Here is a 16,737-nt window from a genome sequence, read left to right as displayed (position 1 = left end):
ACAACGATCCCTAAAAACCACCACAAGAATAAGAACACCTCCTAAAAAAATACTACCATCTAGTTTCGCCACTGCTTGTCCCTTCACGAACTTTCAGTCTGGATTTAAACATGTCCATATTTATAGAACAATTACTAAATGGAAGGTTGTTAATCATATTACTGTAATTACAAACAATAAATGTCACGGCACAACTCAGAAAAGGCAATGGAAATTTAAAAAAACAATACTTAAACTTCAATTTAGTCGTTTTCGAATTTAATCACATTTTACACACTGAACATTTAGTGTTCCAAAAATGTGCTGGTTGGCTGGTTGGAAAAATAACGAGCTGATGTGTGCATCACATGACTTCCTTTTACTCCAATTTAAATTCATTTCCCCGTTACTGGCAATTTTAATGCGATTCAATAGTTTACTCTTTAAATATCACCAACAGTGGCCAAATTGAAATCAGATTTAAGAAAAAAAAAAAAATCTCCGAATTCGTCGCCAACTTGGCGACAAAAAGGCCAAGGCGACCAAAAAGACTGCCAATATATCGCCAAGTGTGCGCCAAATTATAACACCACCTGAGTTTACATCGAAAATAACAATGATTTCCCCCCAAAAAGGGGCAAAAGACCCCTTTAGAAACACCCGAATGCAACCGAAAGGGGAGGTGCACAACTAGACTCCACTAGGTGTCTACGCACCAAATTTCAACTTCCTAGGACTTACCGTTCTTGAGTTATGCGACATACTTACGCACCTCCGCACATACATACGTACATACAGACGTCACGAGAAAACTCGTTGTAACTCACTCGGGAATCGTCAAAATGGATATTTCGCGTGTATATACGTTCTTAGACACTTATTCACGTATGGTCGGGTCGAAAATAAAACTCAATATTCATTCGGGAGTGAGTAAGTGGAAATTAAGGTCGATTTTTGAGTAAAAATTTTTTTCTCGAATACAATACTTCCTTTTTTGTAAAAGGAAGTAAAAAAAAAACCTCTGAAGCGATAGAAAGCAAAGATATTTGGTGCCTAAGAATGGCTGCCTCTGGTGATCTCGAAAGGGAATTAATTGCTTCCAAACGAAAAAAAAAAAGAAATTTGAATTTTGACATCTTGAATTCAAATTATGTTGTTCGCAATCACGAATCATAGCCACACGGGGCTATGTGTGTTTGTGTGTAGGGGGGTATGTGTATCTGTGCGTAGGCATGTGTGTTTGTGTCTTTGTGCTGGCATAAGTGTATGGGTAGTTGTGTGTATGAATGTGTGTGGGGGGGGGTATGTGTATGTGTGTATAGGCATATGTGTCTGTGTGCAGGCATGACTGTGTGGTAGTTGTGTGTATGTGTATGTTTTTGTGTGTGTGTGTAGGTGTCTGTATGTATGCATGAATGTGTGAGTAGTCAGGGGTCTGTCCAGGATTTTTCACAGGTTCCGTTTTTTGTGAAAAATAAAATAATTTTGTGAAAAGTGAATTAATTTTGTGAAAAATCAAATAATTTCGCAAAAAAAAAAAAAAATTAATAATTGTTAAGTCGAAATTTTAGAATTTAGAGCGGGCACAAACTGCATCATTTAAACTTAAAGGTAGAGTGTTTTCCTCTTCTATGTTGAGAATATAATTCTGGGGTGTTATTCTAGTATTTGGCGGGGCGGGGGGGGGGGGGCGGCATCGCTCCCTCAAGTAGCAATATTTTTCTACCATTCTACATTATGTTAAATTATACTAGAAATATTTCTGTGCAACATTTAAAATAAGTGTAACAAAAAAAATAAATAAATAAATAAATAAATAAAATTTAGACGAGGGGGGGGGGAGGGGTTCAGCATTTAACTTTTTGACCCAAGACTCTTAAAAAAGCACAGAATTTCGTTTAAAACTTATAAATTTCGTGAATTTAACAAAAATAAAAAGAGATTTAATTTGTTTACTTCTTAACAAAACAGACTAAACATCAAAAATTCAAAAAATCGGAATCCCATAGCAGATGCAAAGAGATCGCAATTCTCTAAGTGAAGGAATCAAAGGCATAAAAATGGCTTGTAAAAGAAATATTTTTTATTAATTATTTTTAAATTGCATTTCAGAGTCCTATGATATTAATATCTGTGGACACAGTTAAAGCAAAAATAAAATTAAACCATTGATTCAGCATTTTAATTTTTGACTCATAAAAGAAAATGGAATTTTGCTTTAAAAACTTGAAATGCGTGTTCTAACAAAAATAGAGGTGTTTCATTTATTTGCATCTTAATAAACGAAGTTAACTTGAAAAAAGAACAAAACATGATTCTTATATCGGATGTTAAAAGATTGTATTTTTCAAAATGTAGACATTTAAGAAAAAAAAAGGCAAGTAAAACAGTTTATTTAACGGAAATCATTCTTGTTAGCATTGAAAAATCAAACCCATATAATTTTCTCCCATAATAACAGTTAAACATCGTACAGCACCATAAAAACACAAATATTGACAAGCTGGTGAGATGATGAGAATATTTTCTAATCAAGTCGTTGTAAAGGTTGGCAGACGCTAAATGGCGATAATTTTGAAGTTGGTAACCCTATCTGAAGCGATCATATTTTTTCCCACCCTTCCCTTTGCAGTTCTAATTTCATTTCGCTGATATATATTATTATTGTTTATTAAATCATCAGCCTCTGCGAGAAAAGTGCTTACCAAAGCTTTTTCAGAAAAGTTTACAACACCACTGCTAATTAGCAGTGATAAAACAAACAAAATTATTTAAAACTAAACTTATTTTCAGCTGTAAATTTCTTTCCAAGAAACAAATAACAAGCATTATATTTATTTGGTGGCAGTAGCAATTTATCACTTGCAGTAGCATCACAAGAGTACCGATTTTTTTTTCTTTGCAAAACTAGCAGATTTTGTATAAGCTGATCCCTCTAATTCGACTTTAAAAAAGGTTTAAAAAATTATCGGTTTAATACGCGTTATTTTGATTTCAGATTTGCTCTTTCAATAAACAATTTGTGAAAGATTTGTTTTTGTTTATCAGAATTTTGTGAAGGGTCCGTTTTGGTTGATCGGGATTTTGTGAAAGGTCCGTTTTGTTTGATCTGGAATTTGTGAAAGGTCCGTTTTGGTTGATCGGATTTTTGTGAAGGGTCCGTTAACGGACCCAAATATCCTCTGGCCAGACCCCTGGTAGTTGTGTGTGTGTATGTGTGGATGTTTTTGTGTGTGTGTGTATGTGTAGGTGTCTGTATGTATGCGTGTGTGTATGTGTGTGTAGGTGTATGTTGTGTATGTGTTTGTGTGTATGTGTGTGTGTGTGTGTGTGTAGTTGTGTATGTATGCGCGTGTGTGTAGGACTTGGATGCAACCTGGAGGCGGCTTTCGCTAGAGGAACAGCATCGTGAGGACCCGGTCGACGGTGATGCTGCAGAGGGTGCTGGCGGGAAAATAAAATCATAGGAACGCCAAAAACAGTCAAGTGAGAACAATGAGCAATCGTGATTGCTCAAAAAAAGCTTGAATTTTGAGATCTTAAATTCAAATTACATTTTATTTTTTGAGCAATCACGATTGCTTATTGTTCTCATTTGACCGTTTTTGGTGTCCGTGCCTTTTTCAACTTGGACCGGAAGCCTTTGCAGCACCACCGCCCACCGTCCTCTGATGGCGTCGCGTCGCGGCTGCTCTGGTTTGGAGCTATCCGCTTCTCCTGGTCGGAGGCGTCCATGTCCTACACACACGCACGTTCACACACATACACACACACACACGACTTCACACACAAACACTCACACACGCCTACGTGCATGCACACAGGTCTACGCACACACACAACTATGCACAAGTAATTGCCCAGGAGGAGAGGCAGGCTTGGGGGGGGGGGGGCAGGAGCCGTTTCTAGAAACAATAACTTCAATGAGTAGGGTCCTGTCTCAGTTCGTGATTGCGAAAAACATAATTTGAATTCAAAATTTCAGAATTCAAATTAATTTTTTCTTTTTTTTTTTTGCAATCACGGATAGCGATAGGACCCTACTCGTTGGGTTTCTTGTTTCTGTTAATGGCTTTTATCTCAACCATAATTTGAATTCAAGACGTCAGAATTCAAATGAACGCCAGGGGCTGGATGCTGGGGACTGGGGACTGTTCTCGTGCGAAAAGGGTTGTGTCAAGTCGAGAAGATTCCGAGGCACGTGGACGCCTGCATATATATGCATTATAAGCTTAGAAAAATAAAATTAAATGTGGGGAAGTCATTTAACGGTCAAGTGAAAACAATAAGCAATTCGTGATTGCTCAGAAAAGGGGGAGGTCCAGCAAACCGGATAATCGAGGCTCCGGTTAAAAGTGTTACAGATGGTAGACTTTTCGGCATGTCCGTGTTTGATACTTTTCTCTCCCAGCAAGCAAGCAGGCATGAAGAGCATTCGCGTTATCACTTCACTTCGTTCCCTGTAAACGGAAGAGCCTTCTCCTATTACGCGTGGGCGGTACTACGTATTGAGTGGCTCTGTGAACAGGATCACATTTTCTTCAAAGCAAAAGCGTTTGCTTTTTTTTTCTGCCCATTTTCAAGAGCGCTTTATGACGTCAGACGCAGGAAAAGCGGAAGAAAAACGTTACTGAAATGAATAATTATTAAAAATGAGATTAATAAACTCAGACATCCAAAAATTTGATTTGTACTCGAAATCTCAGTGTCGAATCTTTTTACCTATATGTATATCACAAGCAATGTATGTAACCAAGAGCTCCCCAACGCAGTTGGGGGGGGGGGGGGGCTTTAACAAAGGGTAACTTCTGGCTGCACGAGTGATGAAAAAGGAATTGGTGACGTCTAGGCTGCGCTAGTGATGTATTAGACTGCACTCTGTCTAGAATTTCTTTAGGGGAGGTAGATTACTGTCTTCCCACGGTTGTTGTGGAATTGGCAAATTGCCAATTTATACGAGTCTATCTGAATGAGGGGCAAAAGAAAAAACACCATGTACGTGTTTCGGTCATTTCAATGTGACTCTGCTTAATTTAGAGGCACATCTGAATGTTTACTGACAAATTGGCAAATCCAAGTAAATTAATTGCACGTTATTTTTGTATTTAACACACTTTGTGAATTTTGGCTAATTGTGTAATTTATGGTTGTACTGTGATTAGCAGCTTTTCAATTAACAAATGGCTTCTCCTCAAAAAATAAAACCCACCGGGAGAGGGAGGCGACTTCCAACCTTCTCCCTTCTGTGTGCCTCTATGTATTCAGACACATTACGCACACACATCTCTCTCTCTCTCTCACACACACACACACACACGCGGTTGCATTAATATGAACCCGCTGTCTTGTTTTATCTCCTGGGTCTATCTGATCGGTCAATTTGCAAACCACATACCTCGTGATTCAATCAAGAACAATTGGCAAAAAAATGGACCGTGGTGGCCTGGTCGGTAAGGCATCGGACTTGTGTCCGGAGGGTCCCGGGTTCGATCCTCGCTGGTCGAACGTCCACCGTCGTCATTAATGTTCACTGGGCGACGGACGTTAAATATGCTCGAGGTCACAATGTCCTCCAAGTGAACCTATACCTCTGTGGGTGCTAGACCAGAAAGTTACTCGTCTTCTGGTCTGGTTTTAAATAATCGAACTGTCCGTAGATGGTGCTGCCATCTATCGTGTTGTCAGAGCCAAATCGGACTTCCGTCTAGAAATAGACGCTGGATTAAAACGGAAGCATTAACCCCTCCGTCTTAAAATCGAGTACCATTGCTACTCGGGCTCGGGTATTAGTAACAACAACAGCACAAGTGGCAAACAACAAAAAAGTCTCACAGACTGTGCGTTTATGAGGGGTCGTGCTGGCCCGATCGGTAAGGCGTCTGATTCGTAACTGGAGAGTCCCGTGTTTCATTCCAGCCGGTCGAAATTCCTCCTTGTTCGTTAATGGTGACTGGGGTACGTTAATTATATTCGTCATCATAAGTTCTCTAAGTTTCCAATTCCGAATCAATGCCTCTGGTGGTGATCGTTCAAGGGCTTGCTCACCTCCTGGCCTGGATAAAAAAAAAAAAAAAAAGAAAAGAAAAGAAACAGCTCTCTTCATTGTCCCGTCCAACCGGTTAAATGACGTTTAGTGGTAGATACGGGGTCCCTGGAGTGTAGCGTAGGGTGTGTTTGTTGTTTGCAAAGTACTGAAACTGGGGAGGGACGGAAAAAATGTTGATAAATTTGATTTTATAACTAAGCGTGCGTACTACGACTTGCCTTGCACTTTTTTTTGCGATTTATCGTACGAATTATCCTGTCAGTTCTAACGTAATTCATATGAATTTCGTACGAACATTTTCGTATCGGTGTTTTATTTATAAAAATACATATTTTGAAGCGACTCGTTAAAAAAAATAAAGTTGCACTGCAAAATACCATTATTTTTTTCACTAGTGAAGCAAACGAAAGAGACGTTAATATCAACATTTATCAGCCAATCACAGCAATAAGCAATCCTTAATATGGGGGGGGGGGCGGTGTAGGTTAAAAAACAAACAAAAATAAATAAGTAACAATTTGTATCGATCGCCCACTAATTTTGAAGAATGGAAAAGTACATAACAGTTTTCGTTTGGATTGATAAGGAATCTTTTTTTTTTCCTTATGTTCGGAGTGCCTTTCTTCTGTTTTTGTTAGAACCAAAACGTTCGATTATCTTGGGTGCTTTTATTTGACCAAACAGGCCGACGGGTTATTAGGTTATCCATACACTGATACCATTGGAAAAAACCTTTGGCTTCCAGTTCCCATCAACTCATTCGTACGGTTTTTATCTGGTTCCATTCCGATAGTCTTTTATTGCCTCCACTTCTCGAACATCTCAGTTCGAAGAGCGTCATCCCCTCTTTTATCAGCATATTTATAATCCGGGTATGAAAATATTGCACAAGGTATCCATTTTACCGCATCTGGGAAACGCGTCACTTTTCTCCTTGATTGCGGAAGAATGTGGTAAGGGGCCATTCATAAATTACGTAAGGGTCCCGAGTAGGGTGGTTCAAAAAAAATTTTTTTTTCAGCTAGAATGCAGGGACCCCCCCCCCTTTTTTTTGAGTAATCACGATTGCTTATTGTTCTCGTTTGACTGTTTTGATGTCCTTTGATTTTATTTTCCCACCAGCACCCTCTGCAGCATCATCGTTGACCGGTTCCTCACGATGCTGCTCCTATAGCGAAAGCCGTTTCCAGGTTGCATCCATGTCCTAGACACATGCGCATACATACACAACTACACACACAAACACATACACACACACAACAACCCACACATTCATACCTGCACACAGACACAAACACATATGCCTACACACACATACACATACCCCGCCCCCCCGCACACAAACACTAATACACACAAGTACCCACACATTTATGCCTGCACACAGACACAAACACACATGCCTACACAGACATACACATACTCCCTACACACAAACACACATACCGCCCCCCCCCCACACGCACAAACACACACGCCTACATACACACACTCGTGATTGCGAAAAACATAACTTGAATTCAAGATGTCAAAATTCAAATTAATTTTTTTTTTAAGACTTACTAATAGTATTATGCTGTAAAAGTTTTAGCTTCTTACTCAAATTTTAAGAGGGTGCCATTGACCCCCTCATTTAACATTAGCCGTAGCATAGAAAATGCCACAAATTGAGGAATATTTAATTTCGCCAGCTGTTTTTCTGTAAATAACTGTTTTTTTTTTTTTTTTTGCAATGTATATGCATATTTCTAGTGCATATTATAATATGTAGCAATGTTTTTTCAGTTCGATGTATTTTTTTAACCCCCTCCCCATGATATTGAAGTTTGAGGGAGGGGGTTGAGCACCCTCTTTCAGTTGAAATAGGAAACTAAAATTCTTCCAGTATATTGCTCTCCACAAGTCTAAAAGATATTGAGGGGTGTCCCGATATCTCGGATAAACTTTTTTTTTTTGAACACGCATTTTTGAACCACCCGAGAGAGAGGGGATGTTGGAAAAATCTCTACATACTCTTAGTTAGGGAGGGGAGGGGAGGGGAGGGCAAACCAAATCCATTCTTACGTAATATTTTAAAAGTCGATATTTTATATTATAAATCGCGCGGTCAAGTGGTTTGGCAGGGATCCTATTTCATTTGCGTCTGGAAGGTAAAAAACGTACTTGGATGAGTTGTTTTTTTATTTGTTTTACAAAGAAAGAATAGTGTGAAATATAATAAAAAAATCGCACTATGTAGGGCATGCTTTATTTTTAATTAATATCGCATCATACACAAAAAAAAAAAAAAAAAAAATGTCCAAAAAACATTCAGTCTAAATTCCAACTTTTTAGTAAATATTTCTTTGCACAAAAAAGTTTCATTTAATAATAGCGAATTTAATAACGAGTCCAGTGATTTAAGATTCGTTATTTTATTATTTTGAATAGAGACGTACCGAGTAGCACTTTGGCCGAGTACCGAGTACTCGGCCTTTCACTACTCGGCCGAGTTACCAAGTACCAATTATGTTTTAAGAAGAACCACCAACACACATGTTATGAATTTTCAACTTATTGGAATAGTAGTATAGACCTCCTTGTCCATATAATAGTTTTTAAAACTAAATTCCTGCTGAAATTTAATTACGCATTTTATATACAATTTTGTTTGTGTCGAAAATTTTACAAAAAAAATTCTTTTTAAAATTAAAAATGAATAAATAAAAGGTATGATTAATCAAGTTGGAATTAAAACAAATTACAGTAAAATCTCTCTAATGCGGACACTAACGGGACAAATTTTTTTGTCCGCAATATAGAGGTGTCTGCAGGACAGAGGTTTAATAATGTTATTTGCATTGGAACTAGGGAATTAAAAATTGTCTGCATAAGAGGGGTGTCCGAATTTGAGGGGTGACCGTTAGGAGGAGTTTCACTGCATACCAATCAATAATAGTTCTAGTCCGCCAAACATAAATAATTTTTAAAAGCAGATAAAACAAATGTGCAGGAACACTGCAGACACGTGTTTCTTCCCCCTCCCCGTTACCAGGAACGTCTTTTTCAGTGCATAACATGTGAGCTAAAGAACGTAAAGACATTCGACAAAAAAATACGAATTTTTTCGGATGCCTTTAAATCTATCAGCTCCCATTTTGTGCATTGAAAAAGGAATTCCTTGTAACGCCAAAACACGTGTCTGCAGTGTTCCTGCACTGTGTTTTTAACATTGTTTTATTTCCTTTTATTTTTTAAACAAAGGTATTTTTACATTGTAGCAAAAATCCATTTTTAATATAAAAATTCCATATTTTCTATATTTACCTTTTTTTGCGTAATTTTTAATAAATAAGTTTTATTAACTTTGGGGACATTAAAATAAAGATTTATTCCATTGAAGCATTAAAAACTTCATTCTTCTCAAAATTTCAATTTGACTTATAAATTTTAATTGTAAATGATTGCAGAATATAATGTTTGCTCTTTTTTTTTATTTATAAATTTTAGTATCTGTCTTGGACAATATTCAATTTTTTACAACTACTCGGTATTGGCCGAGTATCTGATCAGAATTTGGCCGAGTACCGAGTAGTTACCGAGTACTCGGTACGTCTCTAATTTTGAAAAACGGAATGGAATCTTTCGTAAGAACAAGGGGGAGGGGGAGTCGGAAATATTACGTACCCTTACAAGGGGGGAGGAGGGGGTCAAAATTGCCAAGATCATCCTTACGTAATTAATGACTGGCCCCTAAGCAATTGTTGGGGAAAAATATAAAAAACACATGAGAGTCATATCATCTCCTTTCTGTAACAAGGAAAAGCGCTCCGTGTTTGTCCAGTCGGTGAGTCAGATTCCGTTTCGATAAAGAAGTGTTTTATCTCTTCTGATGCATCGATTCATTGCGCACACATGCTTGGCTGAATTTCCTCTTATTTATTTTTTTCTACAATGAGGGTGAAAATAGAATTCAATGTCGATTCCTTTCTTTGACACTTTTCAGGTTGGTTACTCATGTGTCGCAACTAGGGGGGAGGGGAGGGGGGAGTTCATAACCCGGCCCGGACGCCGCAGCAAAGCTCACTTGTAGGTGCTCCTTAAAAGTAAAAACAAGGTTACATAGTAAACGAGAAATTAGCTCTTTTGTGGAAAAAAATAAATTAGATGGGACTAATAAGTTAGTTAAGATGCGGATTTTCTTTCTTGATACTTATACCTGTTATGATTTGTGTAATCAATGCGCTAAGTTGTAAAATTTCAGCAGTCACATATTTTTTAAAATTTTAAAAGTCATTCTCATACATTTTTTGGCGTCATATTAGGAAATGGCATTTATTTTCCCCCATCACAAAAGTTTTTTTTTAATTTTAAACTGAAAATAAAGAAATAAAAAACAATAATATTTTTTTTTTAAATCAACATTTTTATCCAATAATCAGGGGGCAATTCACCGTCCTGTCCCCCCAAAATTACGGTTATGATTCTAAAGAGAAGGATGGGAGAACCATTGACTCTTTAAATGCTAACCAAATTTGTCAGAAAGAGCCTAAATTTCCTTTTTACTACCTTTTTAAATTCAACTATCTCTTAATGAGTATATATATCATCTTTCACGAACCATTCCCTTTATTATGCACCCACCTTCATAACAGAAGACTGTCTGACCATCGATTACATGGAAAGCCTAATATCCGGTTTGTAGGCGGAAATGGGCGCATCTATTAGTTTATGGGGGTGTTGGTTGGTTTGTTGCAGACGTACCCTTTTGCCTCTCTATTATTTAGCCCCAGTTTTTAACCGACTTCAAAAAGGAGGCGGTTATCAGTTCATACCGTATGTATGTTTTTTTTTTTTTTTTTTTGTTTGTCCACTCATAGCGTCTCACCTAGTGAACCGATTTTGATGATTCTTTTTTTAATGGATAGGGGATAGCTCAACTTAGGTCCCATTACTTTGTTTGACCATATTTGTTCTTTAGAAAAAAAGTTATGGGCAAAAAACAGTACATTTTATGCAATTAAAATGATATTGTAGCGAAGTTCGCACTTTTCATTCGTGGATAACGGTGGCTCAGTGGTAGAATTCTCGCCTCCCACACGGGCGACCCGGGTTCAAATCCCGACTAGGATAAAGTGAATTTTACTAAAATTTTGTTTCTACTGTTTCCCGTATTTTCTCGAATGTTCTATTAATTTCTGTATCTTTCCAAGTCTGGAAAGTTCCAGCACTTTCTCAAGTTGTATATAAGGAGATGTAACGTTCATTCGTGGTTCTGAATAAAGATCTCGAGTTGAGAATAACGAGTATTCGCTTCATTTTGCTTTCACATTGTCTTCGCTATCTTCATCTACGCGACAATATGAAACTCATTGTTATAAAAGTTTGGTGCCATATAACAGTAACATTAATAGTAATTGTAATGATAATTTTGAATAAAGGCTTTTCTAAAGCAATACAGTGATATAGAGCCGAACTTCTTACTAGGTAACTTCTTACTTTTACTGAAATATCTACATTTGCACTAAAAAGAATGAAATAAAAAAATTTTGAAAAAAAAAAAAATAGAACCGACTTCAAAATTGCTCTAAAAAGTGAAAAATAATTTTATTCTTTAAACACCATCGATAATACTTTTAAATATAATTTTTGAAGTTGGCGCAAAAACAAAAAGTAAAATCCATTGTAACCATGCTTCGTTCATATTTTTATCAAAAAATCATCCAAAGTTAGGAACGAAACAGTTATATCGTTACTCAAATATGCTGTCATCAATGCGTAATGCATGTGGTAGTGAAGAAACTGGACCTGGTAAAATTTATACTTGTAGTTGAGTTAGGGCTGTGAATGATTTTATCAGTCGTTTTTGCGCCAACTTCAAAAATTATGTTTGAAAGTATTATCGATGGTGTTTAAAGAATAAAATTATTTTTCACTTTTTAGAGCAATTTTGAAGTCGGTTCTATTTTTTTTTTTCAAAAATTTTTTTGTAAAAATAAAATCTAAAGTATATTCGATCTATATTCTCACCACAAAAAATTGATTTATTTATTCACAGCATAGTTTTGAGCTAACCATTTCGCTTTTACACTCCCGAATGAAATGAAAACATTTTATTTTCTTTTTGCTGTTTCCATAGTAACTATTTTTGTTAAACCTCATTTTATTTTAGAAAATGCAATAAAAATGAATAAGGCACTAGTGACGTTATAAAACAAGTGCATCAATATCTCATCGCTATTTTCCCTTCTCCCCTGCTAGATTCAATCAAATGGAATCGTCTTTACTTGGCCGATTGCCAAATTACATACAATCCGTGGTCAAACGGTATATATAAAATATTTGAAGTTTTATATCGTTTCAAAGACAAATCATCAGAGAACAATTTCGTTTCTTTTTTCTCAATGGGATGAATGCCCAGAGTGTTGACATAGGGTATACTCCATATATGCCATATACTTTGTTGTGCATAATAGATTACTGTTAGGATGCCTTCAGAAAAAGTGATGGGAACATCTCTGTGTATGCCTTTTCTTTAACTTTCTTAGAATTTTGTATTAAACAAATTATTTATATACAAAAGTTTTTTTTTTCTTTTCCGTATAAATGAGGAGCTACCAATCAGAACCACATACGAGGCTGTGAGAAACAAAGGGATGTAAGTGGACATTTTGAAGTTTTGAATAAAACGCGTTCAAAGATCAGATCCTAGGTAGACTTACATTGAAATTTTTTTCTAAATCAAACTGTATACGGGAACCTACTAGGACTACTACTACTATCTCTTGCCCCAAGATAGAGGAGGGGTTCACCTACCATTTGTACTGGTTATCTCTAAAATTTTAATTTTGCCACTTGCATCCCTTTGCTTCTCACAGAGACGCAAACGGATATAAGTGGACATTTTCCGGTTTAGAGTAAAACGCGTTTGGTAGACTTTCATTGAAAAGTTTTTCTAAATCATGCTGTACAGCAGCACAAACCAGGTCTACTAGTACTATCTCTTGCCCTAAGACAGAGGAGAGATTCACCTACCATGTGTGTTGGTCATCTCCAAATTTTTAATTTTGCCACTTACATCCCTTTGCTTCTTACTATGCCCAGTTTCAACAAAAATTGAATTAACAGATGATTCAAATATTACAGGATGGTTCCTACAACACTGTATATTGTAAGTTTCACATGTAGTTTCACAAGTAAATCATGTTATATTTAAATTCTGTTTTAAAACTTATTGTCGAAATCAAACAAGAACATGTCCATATCGGGAAAAGACTTAGTAGTACATGCTTGATTCGTTTAGGATCTTAAGTTGCCCTCACTGTGATGATTTCCAATCAGTGGATTAATCGCCATTGCTCTGTTAATGGCCTCAAAATTAAGTTAAACGATGTTCGGTCTTCTTGAAAATTCCACATTAGTTGAATAAAGTTCTGTGATTCGTTTTTTTATTGCTGAAGGCGAAATGCTTAAGATCTGAAGGTCAATGTATACTCTGTCTAGAGAGATTAAAATGTACGGTGAGAGTTGTATGAACCGTAGAAATATTAACAAGTTGGTTGAACAGTTCAAAAGAGTCTGTTTGAGCAACACAGTTCTGGTCGACCTACCGAAATTTCAACTTCATTTTTTTAAAACACGAATCGATGACATTATTCGTGCAGACAGCTGTGTCACAGTGGAAATGATTACAGAAACAGTTCAAGATAGTGTTGGTAACGTTCATATTCAGAAGAGACGTGTGATTCTCTAGCAAGACAGCGCACGTCCTCACGTTGCAATTCGTGCAATCATTGCTAAAATTGGTTGGGAGGTACTGTCTCATCCCCCTTATAAGCACCTTCGGATTTCCATTTGCTTGGTACACGGAAGGAGGCATTACGTGGGAAGAAGTTACAGGATAACGAGGATGTCAAGAAATTTTGTGGGAAATTGACTTATACTCTCTCAATTTTTTGGAAGGTTAAATTCTTATGTAAATCACACCTTTGTGTGTATTGTACGTAAATTCAGTGTATAATTATTTTGGTTTTTCTTCTTTAAATGTCAGTTTACATTTAGACGATTCAGTGGGCCGCATGCAACCTACAGGCCATATTCTTAGTGTAAAACTTCTGTAGCATCTAAACTGATTGTGTACGTTGCGGTTATCTACCTACATCAACCTAATGGAGAAATAATGGGTGTGTTTCCATTTGCCTCGTAGAATCTGAGGAAATAGGAAATGTGATTTTATTTGGCTGACAAACAGTCATACAATTAAATTTTTCATACCTATCAGAGCGTGTAATCTTAGAACCAATGCGCAAAATTTTATCTCTCAGTTCATCCAGAAGAAAGGGGGGGATCCAAAGCTGAAACCTTGGAATTACGTTCCATTTTTACCAAAACTGACCCTGCCTACTTCTTCTACACTTATGATGTCAGCCATGTCACATACTAGACAATGTGCTATATCTACTTTATTTCACTTAGCATACAACTTTAAAGTTGTCTATCCGTACCGCTACCGGTACTTGTGGCTCATTGTCTTTTCCTTCTAATTTTGCAGGTGCATGCGTACATCATCAGCTCACTGCGCAACAACATGCCGTCGATGTTCGGCAAGGACAGCAAGAAGAAAGACCTCATCAAGAACCTGCGCGGGATCTACGAGGAGATCCAGAGGGAGCATCACCTGCCTCCTGGCGACTTCCCGGACCTGAGGGAGATGCAGGAGAAGCTGCAGACGACCGACTTCGCCCGCTTCCAGCCCCTCAAGCCCAGGCTCCTGGAGCAGGTGGACAGGATGCTGTCGGAGGACATCGCGCGACTGATGGCCCAGATACCGCAAGAGCAGCACCAGCAGAGCAAGGAAGAGTCGGATGTCCGAGGGGGCGCGTTCGATGGGGTGCAGCAGAGCCCCTTCACCTACGGGCGGGGCGAGGGCGCGGACGCGGGCTCCATGGACACCGAATGGATCGTCGGGCGGGAGCGGTACAAGTTCGATGACGTGTTCCAGAGCTTGAATCCGGTGGATGGCAAGATCACGGGCGCGAGTGCCAAGGCCGAGATGGTCAAGTCCAAGTTGCCCAACACGGTGCTGGGGAAGGTGTGGAAGCTCTCGGACTTGGACAAGGATGGCATGCTGGACTCGGACGAGTTCGCCCTGGCCATGCACCTCATCAACATCAAGCTGCAGGGCCACGACCTGCCCGTGGAACTGCCCGACCACCTAGTGCCGCCCTCTAAGAAGATGTTCGTGCGTTAGGCTCTGACACGGATTCGACTGCGACCTGTTCTCTTCCTCCGTAGATAAGTATTCTGGATTCCGTCGCTCTTTTTTTTTTTTTTTTTCTTGCTTTCTTTAACTTTTGACGATACTAGAGAGGAAAGATCGGATCAGAGATTCCAGTTTCGTTTCTATGACATACGTTTATCTAAATGAGTGTTCATGTACTAGAGATATATATATGAAGTTTTTCCATGGAATGCTCTTTACAGAAAAAAAAAATTATTAAAACATTGACTCAACGATTCCCTTTTGTTTTCTATTATTTGTAACAGCTCTATACGGTTTCCTGAATTCAGTAGAATCCCGTTATACTACGGCTCTATGTAGCCGGGAAATCGCATATACCTCTGGTATCATAGTGTCATTTGGAGAATTGTCTGAAAATCCAGTTTTCTTTCATTCGCCAAGCCCTATAAACATTGTCTATATCTACATTCCAAACTCTATTTTCCAGGAGGAGAGGGGCACTCTTTTAGGAGTTTCAGGGTCCTTGGGGGAAGTCACGTGTCCTCCAGTTGGAATATCTATTCTAAGCATGTCTGTAGGCATGACATATTCCTTCTGATGTGCTTTTTATTCCGTCTAATTATTATTATTATTTATTTTTTTTTTAAATATTTCTTTCGCTGTTATTATGTATTTTATCTCTGTCATAAGCTTGCATTTTGTCAAAGTAAGTTTCACTATATACCTCGCCTCGGTATTATACTAGGATGATGATGAAAAGCATGTCTCCCAAATACACAGTATTACGGGATTCTACTGTATGCGTTTTAAAATGATAATTTATGCTATTTCACAATTCATTTTTTTCTCGTGGTACTTAAGGATACATTTCTTTAAATAGTGTGCAGGTTTTGTTCATTGTTGAAAAGAGTTTCTATAAACGTGTCGTTTTGTTCGTCTATAATATGGACATTTTTGAATTGTGTGCAACTTTCTGCTTTAAAAAAATTAACAAAATGAAGTTATTTTTGTAATATTTTAAATACTATGTCTTTCAACAGCAATTAATATTTTATCCCTTGAGTAATTCGATAAGTTGCCGTAAAAAAAAAACGAGGTTAACCCTTTGGCAACCAATTAAAAAAATAGTTTGGACCTCGTTTACTATGAGGCTGAAGATAAGAGTTTTAAAAAAAAGTTAAAATTTAACTTTTAAACTCTTTTATGACTTTAATAATATAACAACTTTCTGGCCTTGTGGGCCATGGTTCATTTAGAATGTTTCTGGCTAACATATTGCCTAGTGCCTGACTTGTCTCGCGCTTCTTCAGATCACAAATGAATTCGTCTGTCTACAAGTAGATCTTGATCCCGATCCTCACTGGATAAGGCGCCAATCTCAGATTCGATGTTATTGTCTCTGATTTGTTTTTGTTCTTGAAATGATTTCTGATTGGATTATTCTTTTTGATCGTGAGACATCTTCTGATCTCTTTACACGGCCAAAAAAGGA

General features: G+C 37.6%; 1 protein-coding gene across 1 annotated transcript in view; it reads left to right on the top strand.

Annotated features, from left to right (window-relative positions):
- Positions 1-15,343, top strand: part of LOC129222009 (EH domain-containing protein 3-like) — a 39,324-nt gene extending 23,981 nt beyond the window's left edge. Inside the window, exon 2 of the mRNA XM_054856427.1 lies at positions 14,556-15,343. Coding sequence (XP_054712402.1) covers positions 14,556-15,254 — 699 coding nt within the window. The 3' untranslated portion in view covers positions 15,255-15,343. The remainder of the gene's footprint in view (positions 1-14,555) is intronic.
- Positions 15,344-16,737: the final 1,394 nt, after the last annotated feature.

Source organism: Uloborus diversus, chromosome 5, assembly GCF_026930045.1.
Source record: "Uloborus diversus isolate 005 chromosome 5, Udiv.v.3.1, whole genome shotgun sequence".
Taxonomy (NCBI): Eukaryota; Metazoa; Arthropoda; class Arachnida; order Araneae; family Uloboridae; genus Uloborus; species Uloborus diversus.
This window is presented reverse-complemented; position numbering and strand designations above follow the sequence as displayed.